The 18,107-nt window shown below is 33.2% G+C and overlaps 1 protein-coding gene and 1 long non-coding RNA gene across 3 annotated transcripts in view; one reads left to right on the top strand and one right to left on the bottom strand.

Moving 5' to 3' along the window:
• The window catches only part of sona (sol narae metalloprotease), a 40,811-nt gene that overhangs the window by 12,070 nt on the left and 10,634 nt on the right, over positions 1–18,107 (top strand). Inside the window, exons 1-2 of one of the 2 annotated variants that reach the window (XM_089839204.1) lie at positions 5,656–6,082; positions 16,097–16,333. In XM_089839204.1, the coding sequence (XP_089695330.1) occupies positions 16,217–16,333 (117 nt within the window). In that variant the 5' untranslated portion in view covers positions 5,656–6,082; positions 16,097–16,216. Of the gene's footprint in view, positions 1–5,655; positions 6,083–16,096; positions 16,334–18,107 lie in introns of those variants that run through there. The other variant, XM_089839205.1, reaches the window with a different exon arrangement.
• LOC149673583 (uncharacterized) overlaps positions 1–18,107 on the bottom strand; it is a 42,219-nt gene that overhangs the window by 18,575 nt on the left and 5,537 nt on the right. The gene's annotated exons all lie outside the window — the stretch shown is intronic.

Genomic DNA, 18,107 nt, shown 5'->3' with positions numbered 1-18,107 from the left:
CATTGCGGATGGGTGATTGGCAACTCTAAAACTATATCGTCTGCTACTACGAACTTTCTCGTGACGTCACACCCTCCTATCTCTTACTTCAGTTTTGGCAACCATATTGGAAGTCGTTCATTAGCTCAGGCCATACAATTTAGACTACCAATATTGACGTCACGCCCCCGTAGCTCCTCCCCTCTCAATACCACTCTATTACTATAGCTCCTTCGTGGGCCTGATGCCCCGTGTCCGTCTGAGGTGACTTGACCCCAACCTCCCAAGTACACCTCATTAATGACGTCATCCTTGTCGAGAACCTAATTTGCATCGAAACCTTTACCAACTAAAATATTTCTTATACAATTAAGTACTATGATATTTAATTGTGTGATTAAAACTTAAATCACTATGTCCTACCCACAACGTGAGGGGACTTTCTTAAGTAAGACGTCACAAAGGACAGGTAGCGCCAAACAAAAGGCAATCAACCGAAGTAGATCGATATTATTGGTCCTATGGCCAAGAAGGGGGGGGGGTATGAACTAAGTGGGCCAACAACTTTGTACATTACGTCCGTAACAATCAATCCTGCTTCTGCCAAAAATAGATTTTAGCCCTTTACTTTTTAATCATATTAATTTTTAGCAGCGCAATAAACTGGTTTCAACCAGAGAGAGAGAGAGTGTGTGATCGTTTTTTATCTTTGTTAAACGGGAAAAAATTACTCCAAAGGCAGAAATAAATTATGATAAGCAAATATCATTTTGGAAATGAAATTATTCCCGGAGTTACGTCACGTCGGTTATTTAAGGGGGGGGGGGAGAAAGTTACTTATTGTGTAATTTTAATATCGGGGTCCCAATAAAATCGTGCAATTGGATTTAAAGAACTAAGTTAACGTTCCAAAAATTCAAAACGAGGCCTAATTAACGTTCCAAAAATTCAAAACGAGGCCTAATTAACGTTCCAAAAATTCAAAACGAGGCCTAATTAACGTTCCAAAAATTCAAAACGAGGCCTAATTAACGTTCCAAAAATTCAAAACGAGGCCTAATTAACGTTCCAAAAATTCAAAACGAGGCCTAATTAACGTTCCAAAAATTCAAAACGAGGCCTAATTAACGTTCCAAAAATTCAAAACGAGGCCTAATTAACGTTCCAAAAATTCAAAACGAGGCCTAATTAACGTTCCAAAAATTCAAAACGAGGCCTAATTAACGTTCCAAAAATTCAAAACGAGGCCTAATTAACGTTCCAAAAATTCAAAACGAGGCCTAATTAACGTTCCAAAAATTCAAAACGAGGCCTAATTAACGTTCCAAAAATTCAAAACGAGGACTAATTAACGTTCCAAAAATTCAAAACGAGGACTAATTAACGTTCCAAAAATTCAAAACGAGGACTAATTAACGTTCCAAAAATTCAAACCAGGCCTAATTAATGTTCCAAAAATTCAAAACGAGGCCTAATTAATGTTCCAAAAATTCAAAACGAGGCCTAATTAATGTTCCAAAAATTCAAAACGAGGCCTAATTAATGTTCCAAAAATTCAAAACGAGGCCTAATTAATGTTCCAAAAATTCAAACCAGGCCTAATTAATGTTCCAAAAATTCAAAACAAGGCTTAGGGAATGTTTCAAAATTCGAAACGAGGCTTGGGGAACGTTTCAAACTTGTAACGGAATTTTTTTCTACTAGCTATTAATATCAGCTTGAAAATTTGAATAACAGGAAAGGAAAGTATAAGAATTTAAATTTTTATTTTTAATTGGATATTTCTTTTTCGTATATAATTAATTATTACGAGTTGATGACAATGTTGTAATATCATTGTTTAATTGATTACGTTAAGAAATAACCCGAAAGAGTTAATTTTAAAATGAGTTTTAAAGTAAAAACCGGTCCCAGTACATCCGTTGTTGTTTGAAGCGATCTAGTTTTATTTCGTTTGTTGTTACGGATTTGATTTTGTCCGTGGGTAAAAATGGCGCCTCGCCCCAAAACAGAATTAATACTAGCAAATCCAGTTTGGACCTTCCAACAGATACAAGAAAAAAAAACCGTTTCTACGCCGAAAAACTTGATTTTTCTTTTAATGTCGAAATTATTTTAGTTTACGTTCAATTAGAAGTTCATTAAACAGAAGTAATAAGTCTATAAGGTATGTTCCATAAGTATGACACTATACATATACTTCGTAATGCTAGAGACTTACAGCTCGAGCTAGTTCGATTGAGAACGACAAGCGAGAATTGAAGTTCTACACTCGGTGGTTAATTTTGCTGGACTTCCACCTTCCTATTTAGTCTGTACTAAGCCCCAATTTGACAGCGCCTCACCAGAGGTCGCTTTACCTCGAATTTATGAATTCCGTCACTTCACATGACAAGCTCCAGTGGCAAACTTATGGAACATATCTTATGCTAATACGTATAGTGAAACTCCGTATCTAGTTGGCCAAAAACATTTCAAATTTTCTATAGCCATAGACAGTATTGGCATATCCCTATCTACGGCTATGAGGAGTTAGCATTGAGTGCTACTATTCTTTACATAAACTTCTCAGAATCAAAAGAAAGTTTTAATTTGATAACTTCGTATTTTAAAACACACTTCTTAAATTCTACGTCAAAATTTCAAAAGGAGGTTTGGTTAAAATTTCTCCGATATCTTTGATTTATATAAATTTCTTAAAAAAATATTTTTTAAAACCGCTCCAGTTTTCTATTGCGATGGAGTACTTAAATTTTGGTTTGTTTTTGACATTGAAAGCTTATATTTATTTATTTTTTTTTTCCTAAATAACGTGGGAAGAATTTGAAGGGTCATACTCACACATACAAACATACAAACACGTATTAGCCTCCCCAATTATTTCCTTTAAATCCCGGGCGGGTATGACGTCATATCCAAAAATAATACAAACGAATAATAATTAAATGGCAGAAAATTATTTCGTCTCGCGGACTGAAATAGTAAAAATGTTCAAAATTTTAAATCGACCATGCGTATACCCTCGAACACAAATTAAACAACTTGTTTTTTTTTTATTATTTTTTTTGTAAAACTTTAATTTTTTTTTTAATTTCACGCCTTGAAGAAATTAACTGTAAAAAGGAATTGAGGGGGGGGGGGTTATTAACACCCCCTTCTTGTCTGGTTCGACCCCGAGCCTGTTACTTTAGTCCAATTTAGCCTCAAAACTAAACACATTTAATTATACGAACGGGGAATTGAAAAAATTAAAAAGCAGAACGATTCAACTTAAATGGACTTTCTATCTACGCGCGGTACAATTCACTCCCGCTTTTCTTAATTTATTTCAAATTGTAAAAATCTTTTCTCTTTTTTATTTTTTATATAAATTTAAATTAACATTAGCGTAAAGCGGAACCGTTAAGGGGAGGAGATTTCAACTAATTTAAAAAGATTAACGTTATTACGACAACAACGTAAGGATTTTCCGTCGAAAATCGTACCTATACCTTATAAAACTACCAAAAACTTTAAAACCGACCCAAAAAAATCTTTTTATTTGGTATATATTTTGTATTTCTAAGTTATTACCTTTACTTCTCTATGAACCGAAAACCAATAGGTAGGCAGGTATTCAACCTACGTGTAGACATCTTATTATTGGAGAGATTAAGAACCGTTAAAAAGAGATAATAAAATGGTCTGACAGACAGCCATTTTTTATTCGATTTATTTGTTAATAAAACTTGCTTAAACTTTTCTGTTAATTTTCTATATTTTTTCAACGTTTCAGTTGTTGATATGCTTAGCCTAACGCAATTTTTTTTAAATCGTGGTACAAACGAGTAACCAATTTGAACTTTCACCTCACGTGATTTATTAAAAGCGCGCGCTTTTGCCTAACAAAGAAAATAAAAACTTCTAGCACGCGCTAGAGTAAATTTAAAAGATAATAATTCTTAAACTTTCTATTATTTTAAAACAAATGTACCCGTACATTTTTTTTGTACATTCTAAATGTGTAGGTATTGTATAATTTTTTCACTCTAAGTTTAAAACTAAATGTGAAAGAGCAATTAAAAGATTTAAATATCTCTAATATCGATCTCTATAATTACTCGGGTGTTTTTAATTAAGTTAATTACTGGTTTCCTTCAAATGATAATTTTCCTTAATTATATTTTTAAAAGTAATATAATAAACTTGAAATTTAAATTACACGCGATTCTATTAGAGATTGTGTGACCTTTTTTGGACGTGGTGGGGACATTGTAATTTAAATGTAATTAATCCTTAATTAGCCAGGATTCATTTATTAAAAATTTATAAAAAGTTTTTAATCATCAAAACGTTTGAAAAGAGCTGCGTATTTTAACAACAATAGACTATTTCGGTAATTAAACACAGAGGGGCGAGGGGACACTGGGGTATTTTCCATGACGCCAAGAAACATCGCTAGAGGCAGCGCGAGTTGGCTACACTACACCCGGGTGTAGTGTCGAACTTGGGCTCCACCTGGCGTTGGTTCTTGGCACCAGGGAGAATACCTCAACGCCATCCTTGCAACTGTGAGTTGTTTTCACTGTAAATAACATCCGAAATTATCCACACTAAGAAAATCAAAGACAAAAAATGAGAACAATCCTTAGGAAGTCTAATGTTTTTGGGGAACGTTTTTTTTTGTTCATGAACAAATTAACGCGAGATCACGTTCTAAACTCTATAGAATTCCTGTGAATTCGGGTATAGTCCGTGATTGGCGCCATCCCAATAATAATAAAAAAAAAAACCAAAAACTCCGTACTACTTTCATCCCTTAACATTATATATCAAATCAATCCGCCAACAATAACAACATCAATACTTAAACTGGCCATGCACACACACACACACACTTTCTAAAAGTATATAGTCGGTCACGGTAGAAAGACTACTTGTAAGCCAAAAAAAAATTACGCGTATTACGAAAGTCGATAGACCATTTCGATGCCAGTAAATCCCCAGCCTTTCGTTGTACTATAATTTCTATATAGAAAGGTACTGAAAGGCATTCGATTGAAATAGTCTATGAGAATTTACAGAAGTGAGATGAGACTAGAAGTGAAGGGCTCTAGCATTGGTAGTAGATCCTGGCACTTGTGAACAAAGTTGAGGATTTTATGCCGCTTCCATCGCGCCCCTACACTAGAGAGAAAAAAATTGGACGAGTTCCAAAAACATTTCCTACCCCCTTCCCCTCAACCTAAAGCCGCGGAACACGGACGCGGGTGCTTGAATCTAGTTCGGCCGTCTACCACCGCGAGCGTCTCACGTTTTGGAGGGAAAATTCAGAAACTGCCACCAGAGGGCCAACCGTTGGTGTGTTATCAAGAACATTCACTTTCGCCGAGTGAAGAATTTGGTTAGCTCAGTACTTCTAGTCTCATCTCACTTCTGGAATTTAGCATAGAGAAAGCGAAACTATCTTAGTAGATAGAGAAAGCGAGTTGGTTCGTTGGTTTTTGGACCAAGTAGAGGCAGTTATTACGGAGTTGCCAAGGTTTGTTATTACGGTAGTGCCGATTGCGTTGCGTATTCTCGTCCTACTTGGTCAAAGAAAAAAAAAAGAGGTCGATTGGCCTCCCCCCCTTTAGTTTTTCGATAGGGAAAAGACAGTATGTTATATTTTCTGATTTTCATTTGGGGGGGGGGTGTATCTTCTGGCGATGGCGGGAGACCAGTTTTTGGTGGCGAGTAACTTTCGATTCAGGAACCAGTTGGTAGTCGAGAGGCAGCCCGTACGCCAACAACAACTAAATATCGGCACACTCTCCGACGAACAACTCCTCGCGCCACCAAAAGACAATATATAATAATAATTCGGAAGTAAACAGTTAGGAAACGGAACTAAAATAATTTAATTTTATAATATCGGGACCCCCTTCTCAATTCAATTTGATCGCTTCTCGTTCTTTTTTCTACTTCCGAATGGATTATTGCCTCGTCTATGCGGAATTATCGCGATTTCGCGTTTTACTGGAACTTCTTTGGTAGGACAACAGTTTTAATTAATTTCCTTCGTGTCTGATAATCATTATGGAAATTAGTATTTGTCATCATCTTCCACGCAAGTACTCCTAAGGTATGATAATTGTTTTGGTGTATTTTTAACGGAGTTGGTATTATTATTATGCGCTTAGAGAAATGATATGATGGTATCGGTTGGTTGGGTGTTTAGAATGGATTTTGCAATTTATAAAATTATTTTTAATTAATAGTAAGTTCTTAATGTAGAAAAATACCAGCCCCCAATTTTTTTTTAAATCAAAATTTTGTCAAAAATACTTTTTAAATTTGAGAAAAACAAATTTCAAATTTTAGTAAAGAATAAAAATTCAATTTAAAAATTTCGAAAAAAGAAATTAAATTTAAAAAAAATTCGAAAAAAGAATTGAATTTAAAAAATGATATTTAAAAAATTTGAAAAAAAAAAATATTCAAAAATTTTATTCTAAATTAGAAATCAAAGTTTTAGTCATTAAGAAATCAAAACCATATTTTAATCCTAAAAAACAACAAAATTTTAGTCCCTAAAAACCCCATAATTTAGTCCTAAACAAAACCCGTATTTTAATATAGAAGAAAATCAAAATTTTGTCGAAAAGAAATAAAAATAAAAATCTAAATTTTAATCATGAAAAATAAAAAATAAAAATTTAGCTAAAGAATTGTTTCTTAAAATTTAAATTCCAAATTCATGAAAAACTAAATAAATAAATAAATAACTGAATAAATCAAGATAAGGCAGAGGGAGGGGGGTGGCAATCTCCGTAAATAAAATTTTAAATCGTTAATCTTAACTTTGAAATATATAGAGCGCGATTAAAAAATGTTTGGTCCAGTCTCTCTTTCTCTCTCCGTAAACTTTTAAGAGAAATCTATCCATCCATCCAAGAAAAAAAAGTCTAGAGCTAAAGAAAGAGAGAGTACAAAGACCCGACATAAGATTACGTATCCCTTCTCGCCCCCCCCTCCCTCCCACTCTACACCTGCCCCCTCGGGCACTCCGAGAAAGCGAGAGAGAGAGAGAGTCGAAAAAGTTCCTCTATTTCGGACCAGGAATTAAAATAAGGCGATATCAAGATGCAAAATACTTCAGCTAATAAAATGATCCTTATATACAAATTAAATTCAAATAAAAAAGAAATAAAATAACCGAAATATTTTCCTCCAAAACCATCCTGGCATACCATATATGCTTTCGCGTTGCGTTGCGTTTTTTTGCAAAATATGTTTTTAACAAGATGTGCCCGGCTGGGCACAGAATACTTTTGCACGGCAACTGTCGAATTACTATTATTACTATCAAAAAATGGCCCAGGGATGGACTCATAATATTAGCCACAGCGTACCGAACTTAAAAGGCGTATAGAAAATTTACGTGAATAGCCGTAACTATGCTAAAACGATTACCCGTAATTCTAACGTTAATTTATTTACTTCTATTATTATTCTAATAGTGCAACACAGTAATAGAAGTGAGTGAGTATGCCCTCGTTGTGAATTCTTTAACAGCGCAATCATTCAAATAATTTACTTAAGTTATAATTTTCAAACTTTTTCCTTATTATCTTAAGATGAATTTCGTCCCGAAACATCTTTAATTAAAATAAAACGTGAAAAAAAAAAATTATTTTCTCGTGTGGAATCGAACTTGCGACCCATGGTTCTGCCGAGCAAAACTCAATATTTCTAACCGATATACCACCTATACCACGCGCCCAGCCTGAGCGCGCTCCCCCGAGAATTTTTTCGGTACCTTTTAATTCGCCGAATGCCTAAGTTTTTTTTATCTCATTTTAAAAACAGGAATGTTAAAACAGAACATTAATTTTTATTACGTAAGTCAAACAAAACTGATTCAGATTATTTTAAAACATTTTAAAACATTTTAAAACTAGTATTAATATAGTGCCACATTAAAACAATAATATTCCTGTTTTTAAAATGTGAACAATTTTATTCCTATTTTTAAAATGGGACTCTATTTTATTCCTATTTTTAAAATGGGACTCTATTTTATTCCTATTTTTAAAATGGGACTCTATTTTATTCCTATTTTTAAAATGGGACTCTATTTTATTCCTATTTTTAAAATATGACTCTATTTTATTCCTATTTTTAAAATATGACTCTATTTTATTCCTATTTTTAAAATATGACTCTATTTTATTCCTATTTTTAAAATGGGACTCTATTTTATTCCTATTTTTAAAATATGACTCTATTTTATTCCTATTTTTAAAACATGACTCTATTTTATTCCTATTTTTAAAATATGACTCTATTTTATTCCTATTTTTAAAATATGACTCTATTTTATTCCTATTTTTAAAATATGACTCTATTTTATTCCTATTTTTAAAATATGACTCTATTTTATTCCTTTTTTTTAAATATGACTCTATTTTATTCCTATTTTTAAAATATGACTCTATTTTATTCCTATTTTTAAAATATGACTCTATTTTATTCCTATTTTTAAAATATGACTCTATTTTATTCCTTTTTTTAAATATGACTCTATTTTATTCCTTTTTTTTAAATATGACTCTATTTTATTCCTTTTTTTAAATATGGCTCTATTTTATTCCTATTTTTAAAATATGACTCTATTTTATTCCTATTTTTAAAATATGACTCTATTTTATTCCTATTTTTAAAATATGACTCTATTTTATTCCTATTTTTAAAATATGACTCTATTTTATTCCTATTTTTAAAATATGACTCTATTTTATTCCTATTTTTAAAATATGACTCTATTTTATTCCTATTTTTAAAATATGACTCTATTTTATTCCTATTTTTAAAATATGACTCTATTTTATTCCTTTTTTTAAATATGACTCTATTTTATTCCTATTTTTAAAATATGACTCTATTTTATTCCTATTTTTAAAATATGACTCCATTTTATTCCTATTTTTAAAATGTGGCAATATTTTATTCCTATTTTTAAAATGTGGCAATATTTTATTTATATTTTTAAAATTCCTCAATCTCAAAGTTTTGCTGGTTTTAAAAATTCGCGGGGATTTTTGAGATTTGAGGTTTTGAAAAGCGACATCTATGCGTGGTGCCCAAATACACCTTGACTGCCTTCCCTGAGATAGCGCGCTTAGGCCTGTATTAATAATAAATTTACTTTTGTTAAAACTTTAAAACTTTTTCGTCGTTAATTTAAGACGAATTTCGTCTCAAAACATCCTTAATTAAAATTAAACTTAAAAAAAAAAAAAATTTCGTCGTGTGGAATCGAACTGCGACCCATGGTTCTGCCGCGCAAAAGGCAACTGCTCTAACCACCATACCACTAGCATAGTTATCCAAGCCACTATGCGTGCTGAACAAATACACCTTGACTGCCTTCCCTGAGAGCGCGCTTAGGCCTGTATTAATAATAAATTTACTTTTGTTAAAACTTTAAAACTTTTTCCTCGTTATTTTAAGATGAATTTCGTCTCAAAATATCCTTAATTAAAATAAAACTTAAAAAAAAAAAATATTTCCTCGTGTGGATTCGAACTGCGACCCAAGGTTCTGCCGCGCTAAAGGCAACGGCTCTAACCACCATACCACGAGCGTAGTTAATCAAGTTCATATTCTAGGGGTATTTTTTTATAAAGCTCGCGCATGCGTATCAGATTCTTGGTTACACCATGACGTCAGCAAACCACCGCCGGTATTCCACTGGGGAATTTTTCATCGTTTCCCTCTCGTGGGCCCGTATATTTCAATTGACACCCGAGCGTGCTCGACGGGCTTTAAGTCTTCCGTTTATAAAAATATAACTTTTGAACGCCATCTGGCGTGCAAAAGTAAAAATGATATACTAGAGATATTTATTTCGTAATCAGAGTTAATGAGGTAATATTATACCTGTCCTGAGCAATAATTAATTATTTAAATAAAAGAGTTAATATTTTAAGTATTACAAAAAGAATGATAGAAAGTAATTTTGAAAAAAAGTGGTATAGATGATCGAAGTTCAGCGGGTTCTATCTATATCTATATAAATCAAAGTCCTGACTGACTGACTGACTGACTGACAGACTGACAGACTGACAGACTGACTGACTGATAATCAACGCCCAGCCCAAACCGCTTGCCCTAGAAGGCTGAAAATTTGCAGGAACGTTACTCATAAGTAGTAGACGCGTACTAAGAAAGATTTTTCCAATCCGCCGCCATCTTAAAAAATGGCGATCAGAAATGTAAAAAATCTTCTCTATGCATCAGAGTCCGCGCGTTTCAAACGATTTCGCAAATATTTAGTACACTGGTTTCGTTTGACCTATATGCGTCTTTCGGGTTCGATTTGTTGCCATCTTTTTAAATGGCGGCCAAAAACTTAAAACTCTTCTATATAGAATAATGTCCGCGTGAAAAATAATAAAAATGTCCCGACGGGCTGACGGGCAACGCCGAGTGCCCTCGCTCCTAGGGTGCTACAAAAATATCAGTCATCAGTAAAATTTACCCATTCTTTATATCATTTTGATGGAAGTTCTTATTACACGCGAGCGACGCCGCGGGTAACAGCTAGTGGAAAATAAATTTTGAATGGAAGTTGTTCTATGACATTTCGCTCTATGACTTTACGGATAACCCCCAAATGTCATAGATAATTTGAGTCAAAATCACTCTTAGGTCCTTCCACTGTGTTTGAAACACCCTGTATATTAAAAATAGCTCCTTAAGACATAACAGAGGGGCCAATCACTCGGCATAAACGGAATTTTAGAGTAATTAACCCCTTGAGATGCAAAAATAAACAATATGATAATTTGAATATTTATTATAATCGTGGGTTAGCTTTCGAAGTAATAAATTATTGTTTACTAAAGGGAAATTAAGTTAATTAACTAGATAGAGCCAACGCTAATCTTTATAAATCTACCTGTAAGGCGAGCAATTTGTATTTTTAAAAGGCCATTTTTGATAGCGGCGACACGCTTGGTAGGGTCCTTAATATTTTTATTTTTCTTAATAAAATATTGGGAAAGCGGAGTGAAATTGCGAAACCAATTTCGTTGTGGTAATATTTTGTTAAAAATGGTCCCGTTTTAAAAAGTAAAAAAAAAAAGAAACAAATTATAATCGTGTTGAGAATAATAAGAAACGGAAGTTTGCACTTTCTAGGTTAATAGATCTTTCTTTTTAAAATTATTATTAACTGAATGAAATTAAACCCAAATTATTATCATTTCCTCCCAAATATGTACATTCGGAGAAACATTTTGGATTACCAACAAATTTTAATTAAGTTGCCCAATTTATTAACTATTATTTTATTCCTTTCTAGTTCTAAAAAAATTTGTAAAGTGGTTTTATTAACGGATTATTAATTATTTCTTAATGTTAAATTTAGATAAACCGAAATATAAATAGCTTAACTTCCTTTCCTCTGAAATTATTATCTGTACTAGTAGTTAATATTTTTATTAAATTTTGGTCCACCATTTTTAAAAATGGCGGTATATCAAACCGTAAAAGCCATAAACCCCGTCTATAGGATATAGGAAACCATTATAATAAATATTAATTAAATCTGTTGAAACGGGCGAACGTTATTCCATAAAAAAGGTTATTTTACATTCTTGGCCGCCATTTTTAAAGATGACGGCGGATTGAAAAAATCTTTCTTGACGCGTACCAACAACTTAAGAGTAACGTCCCTGCAAAATTTCAGCCTTCTAGTTTAAACGGTTTGGGCTTGGCATTGATTATCAGTCAGTCACTCATAACGTTGATGACTTAAATAGATATAGAAGATGAATACCAAAATTCCGGGGTAAAATTATTTAAAGAAAGCATTAATTATCACTTATCTATTACAGTTAACTTTGGTTAAAATAGATGCGGGCGAGAATTGATGGATATATTATTATAATAATTCTTCAATAAGAGATCACGAATCACGAAGCTAACGAAAACAAGAATAAATATATTTAGAAAAAATTCTGGTTTTTCTCGAATACCATTTTTGGTTATTTTTAAAAATAGCTATCGACTTGAAAATATAAAAAAAAAAATAAAGACGATTTGGAAAAGAGAGAAGAACTTAATCGCCTTTGCTTTTAAAGATTATAAAATTAGTAGTTAGGACCTCTCTTAATGCGAAACTCTCTCTCTCTCTCGGTCCTAAACGAGAACAAAACGATTTCAGTAAACTTCCTTTTATTTTAAACATCCCTTAAAACTTTCCCTGATAGAGAGAAAGAAAGAAAGAAAGAAAAAAAATACGGGGAGAGTGAAAAGATAAAATAATGCAATTATCATTAAGCGCCTAGAAATAAAGTTCACCCCAAAGATTATTTTAATAAAGGAGCCAGTTGAAAAATTAAACTTAACTTTTTTAGTAGTCAGATAAAAAAGATAATCAAGACAAAAATACTTTTTTTTTTTAATTTAACCCAAGGGGTTGGTTGGGAAAAGCTCACTGGTAACTCCCCGGTTGTAAACAATATATCAATCTAAATATAACTGTTGGTACAGAAAAATTATATATTTATTTAAATCTTAATGGACTTTTCTTTTTTAAAAATAACTTTTAATTGTTCATGTGGGTGTTAATGATAATAGTTCAAAGAAAGAATAAGAAATTATGAAAGTTGAGGTATAAAGTAAGCCTTTCAAATACTATGTGCAGTTTATCAAAGGAAGTTATACTCTTTGAGAGGCGTAGTATGTTATTAAGCTGCTCGAATACTACAATTTATCCAAGGAAGTTATACTCTTTGAGAGGCGTATAATATTATTAAGCAGCTGTAATACTATTATAGTTTATCAGAGGAAGTTATACACTTTGAGAGGCTTAGAACTTGTTATTAAGCTACTTAAATACAACGTACAGTTTATCAAAAGAAATTATACTCATTGAGAGGCTTAGAACTTTTTATTTAAATGTAATTAGTGTTAAAGATACTAATTAAGAAGTTATACATGTTAATTTTGGGGTTGGGGTAAAGTGATTCCTTCGTATATACTTAAGTTTATTATTAAAGTAAATTATACTATTTGAGAGGCTTGGAGTGGAAATTAGCGAAAACCCCTTAAAGACTATAATTCGTTTACACACGAGACTGCTTTGAAACAGTTTTGAAATATAATAACAGCGCTTTCCATAAAAAAGCACAAAATTTTACCTGTCAACTTTTTTTTTCAAAATGTTTGAAAACGATTTCAAAGTGTTTCGTGTAAACACGCGCCTTTTGTCTAATTGTTTTGACCGTTTTTTAGTAAAGTGTTAAAAAATTCAAACTTTCTTAAAAATCGAGAATTTTACGAAGTCCCTAAATTACATTTTAAGAAAACGCCTTCTAAGCAGCAGCGACAACATTTAAACTTAATTAATAACGGTAATTAAGTCGTCCTTTTAAATCTAGTTTTATTTCGGTTAAGACCCAAATTCCACAAACGGAGCAATTAAAACACTTCTGAAATTATTTAAAACTAAAGTTGAAACTTCGAATTCAAATTTTGAAGTGGTTAATTTTTTTTTTTTTTTTTTTGTGGCGTACCCTTCTGAAGGGGGACTTCATTTATCAAGATTTCGAGGGTAATTTATTTCTTGTTGAAACACTAAACGTAAAAAGGTGGGCCATTTTCATTGTCCGAGTCTCGACGTGTAGATAAAAAATAAAAAAATACTCTAAGAAAAATTACGTGCAAATTTAAATGGAGGGAAAGAAAAATAAAAATTATTAAAATTTTGAAACAATACTTGTTTGAAAAATTGACTTTGACTAACAATAGACAATCCCCCCAGAATTCCTTTAGTGGGCCAAATCGACGCCTACAACAATACTTTATCATTAAAAAAAATAACAACAAGGCTTTAGTCAAGAGAAAGATTAAAATATCAATTCAAATACACACCGCGAGTTACCTTGCTCCATCTCTAACGAGCACCGCTCTAAATAATCCTATAACTAACCAATTTAATTTAATTTAATTTAACTCGAGTTAAGTTAGTTTTCATCAGGATTGATTAAACTGTATCATATACTAACAAACGTTTGACGTGATTTTATTTCTTAAAATTGTTATTTTTCATTAAATTAAATTATTAGAAGCGCGTAAAAACATTATAAAACTTCAGGGAATCGACCTTATTCCCGATGCGTGTGGCAAGGCTTAAGGCTCGCTAATTAACTGACAAAACTGTGTAAAAATAACCGTCGTCTGCTAAGAGTTGAAAGAATTGGTACGTTTCGACTCCGAAGCAGGCAACGCGTAATTTTGAGGCAGATTTCTTTAATTAACTGAGAAATCTGCCTCAAAATGACGCATCGTCCGCCTCAGAATTGAACATATTGAAACATTTCAACTCTGAAGCAGACGACGCGTCATTTTGAGGCAAATTTGTGGGTTAAAAACGCTATTTAAGCCTTGGCAAACACACATCAGATTCGGGAATAAGGAGTCGAGTATTTGTTTTGAAATTGATTTTCAAAATGGTTATCTTGGGTTTTAATCAAGGGAGGAGGGAGCTAGTGGGGGGGGGGGAAGGTTGAAATTTGGGCGTAATATTAAATATTAGTTAATCTCTATATACATTCAGGTTTGGGATTTTTGGTGAAAATTAAGCCAAAGGCCAGCCAACTCTAGAAAACAAGAAAACGCCTTTTAACGCGTGGTGTGTGTGTGTATGTAACGTTATTTCTTTCCGCGTTGCCCTAAAAAGCGTGGGGGACCAGTTTTCCCACTTATATATATATCTATATCTATATATTACTGCGCCCTCTCACCCCCCCCATCACCTCCGGGGGGGGATGGGGGTTTAAGGAATCTAAAAATACTTTCATCTGTTGTTGAACAACGACGACGGCCTTGCAAACGTTACCTACCCCCGAGACTAAAAAGTAAAAGCATTAAAAGTCACTTTCCTTAACAATTACCATCATGCCATGTTAGTAGGACCAGAATTCTAATATTATAAATACTTTCAAACTTTTAACGCCACGTTCTTCCAATATTTTTTGTTTAATTTTTTGTTTTCTTGATCGACTCGTTGGAGATAAAAGTCGACAACCTGACCCACCATTGTATTTATCATGTCTTAGTTTATTGCTAAGGTTAGGTTAGGTTTACATTTGGTTTATTTAGATATACGGTCTTTTAGCGGACTTGTTTATGTCAATACAGTTTACTGATGACCTGTCTTACCATTAAATTAAGGCACCATGAATGCAATGGAGGTCAGATTATCGTCTTTTAGCGGACTTGTTTTTGTCAGAACAGTTTACTGATGATAACTAGTGGAATAACACGTTGGTTTAGCACATTGAACCTAACCTAACCCAAACCCTAATTTAAACTAAATTAAACCTAACCTAACCTTACCAATAAACTAGGACACTATAAATGCAATGGGGGTCAGGTTACCGTCCCCCACTGTATTTGTGGTGTCTTAGTTTATTGGTAAGATTATTGGTTAGGTTCAATGGGGGTCTGGTTATCGTCCCCCATTGTATTTGTGGTGTCTTAGTTTATTGGTAAGATTATTGGTTAGGTTCAATGGGGGTCTGGTTATCGTCTTTTAACGGAATTTTGTCAAAACAGTTAGTGGTGATAACTAGTAGAATAGCTCGTTGTTTTAGCGAATCAATTTGAAAAAATTCTTTTGAAATCAATCAATTTGTAAGGTCACGTGTTTTTAAGTAAGAACACGTTTTCCTATTCATCGCGATTGCAAGATATTTCTTAATTGAAATGAGTAAACAAAAAAATAATTAACTCTCGCAACCATAAATGACACCTAAAACATTAATTACCCAAATCGTAACCCGTTTTAAATTTGAAAGTTGTACGTTGGTCCATGAAACTTGGGTTTTTTCAAAAGATACCGTTACTTATTTCGCCATATAGATTGGTATCTACAATAATATAGCAGATATAATCACTCAACCTTAACGGTATCGTACCGCCGATAAATTTAGGAATCTAAAAATAATTCCTATATACCATTAAAAAGGTTAAATTTTAAGAAAACTTTAATTAACACCGTAAGTTTCCTTAAAAACGAACTGTTTCTCTAGTATATCATTTTTAAAAACTAACGTATTTTCTTGACCACTTTTAATTACAGGGAGTCAGTTGAACGACGGACTAGTCTTTGTCCAAGAGGGAGTCACTCCTTGGTCAACGCAATCTGGATTTGGATAACCGATACGTCATCGTTTACGTCATCGCGTATTAATTTTAAAAAATGAATACGCGGACTAAGAGTGATTTGAAAATGAAACCACCGCCATCTTGGACTACTTTCGTATGGATGACCGTGCTATTATGCGCGTGCGCGTTACGCCTGACGTCATCGCAAAATGTAAGTACTTATCTTTACTTATATATTTCTCGGATACGCTTCGAAAAATCGCGTCGTGGCATACATTCTATTTTATTTTCAAATATTCCGCAACGTTTCGCAAAAAAAAAAGAAAATGTAAGAGAAAGTTATTGAGGTTCAATTGGTTGGAATAAATTTCGACTTCCGTGTCGTGCCGAGGGAACCAGCACGAAATTTCGCCTTTCAAAAAAAAAGCGTTTAATGATAATTGATTACTTTCATTTTGCAAGTGACGTGCCCCTCGACACGACGGAAGCGATGCCTTAAAGATTATAAAGATTTAGACCTTTATACCGAATACATTTAAATTTCTTATAATGTAACAAATCATTTGAGGGAAATTATACGCTTATATCGCGACTTCACGCCAGGGATTCTACCCAATATTTTAATATATTTCTAAGAAATTAGATTTAAATATATCCAATTTCCGGTTTTGTCTGTCTATAAAGGCCAAGTGTGACAGCGTTTAAAACAATATTCTAGTTATGGTTATACTAGTTAATTACTACAGACTTAAAGCGTTTCAATTGATATACTGACAGCCAATCTAACCCCCATTAAAGCATAGCATAACCTAACCTAACCTAACCTTTCAAGAACGCTAGAGCCCAATTAATATCCAGAGGTTCCCCCAGTGTTGCCAGGACGTTTGTGAGTCAATAGATCTCAGAGGTCAGAAGTTCAGTTTTACTCAGTACTTGACCAACCAACTTGACTCAAACAGATGTCTGGCAACACTGAAGTGAAGTTTAAGCCGAGAGAGGGGGGAATTTTCTGTAGCCCCAAACAGTGAAAACTTCCTATACGATCTAACTTTAAAAAAAACCGAGTAATGATTTCACTTAACTTCGATTTTCTCCCCGGAAGCTGAAATCACGTATAAGGATGACCTTTCCCGTTTAAAAAAATGAGGGTAAAGGTGTCAAACTAGGCCTAGCTTCCTCTTTTTCCCGAATATATCGTAAGAAACACTCGAATCACGCACGACAACCAACAAATTCCTCAAAAAAACACTCGACCCCTAATGTCTGATGAAATCTTTAACCTACAGTCCTAGAAACCAATATATTACCACAAACAAATTTACCAGAAAACGATCGAAGCTTAGCATAAATTCATAAGATATGTTCCATCATAAGTTTGTCACCATGGTTACAAACTGGAGCTTGTCATGAAGTGACGTAGGTCATGGATTCGAGGTAAAGCGACGCCTGGTGAGGCGCTGTTAAAGGCTTAGTAATGCAGACTAAGTAGGAAGATGGACTTCAAAATTAACCGAGTGTAGTTACTCAATTCTCCCTTGTCGTTCTCGAACTTGCTTGAGCTGTAAGTCTCTAGCATTACGAAGTCATACTTATGGAACATATCTTATTAACTTATGGTTTAGTTAAAATGAAAATTAATCTATGCCTTGGATAATTTTCCCTCATAGAGAACACGTTTCTTTACTCGACAACATCTAAGTATAAACGAGTTCACTTTCACTATATCTGGTCCATTGCATCAAATTATGTTAATTAAACATTTCACGAATGCGTAATTAACGTCTAAATTATGCGTAGTTTATAATGAGATAACACTTTCACGAAATATATATCTGGTTGAATATAATGGGCGTGGTCACCCTTAGAGAGATCAGACTTGATGGATACGAGGATTAACATTGTGTATCAATACGCCTTAGGTTTTCAGATAGATAAAAATTTAACAATACAATAATTCTTTAGTTAGCCCAAATTTTCTATTCTTT

This window comes from Phalangium opilio, unplaced genomic scaffold (assembly GCF_054372755.1).
Source record: "Phalangium opilio isolate 3A_F unplaced genomic scaffold, DU_Popi_V2 ptg000048l_1, whole genome shotgun sequence".
Lineage (NCBI taxonomy): Eukaryota > Metazoa > Arthropoda > Arachnida > Opiliones > Phalangiidae > Phalangium > Phalangium opilio.
The sequence above is the reverse complement of the archived record's forward strand: the minus strand, read 5'-3'. Positions and strand labels throughout refer to the sequence as shown.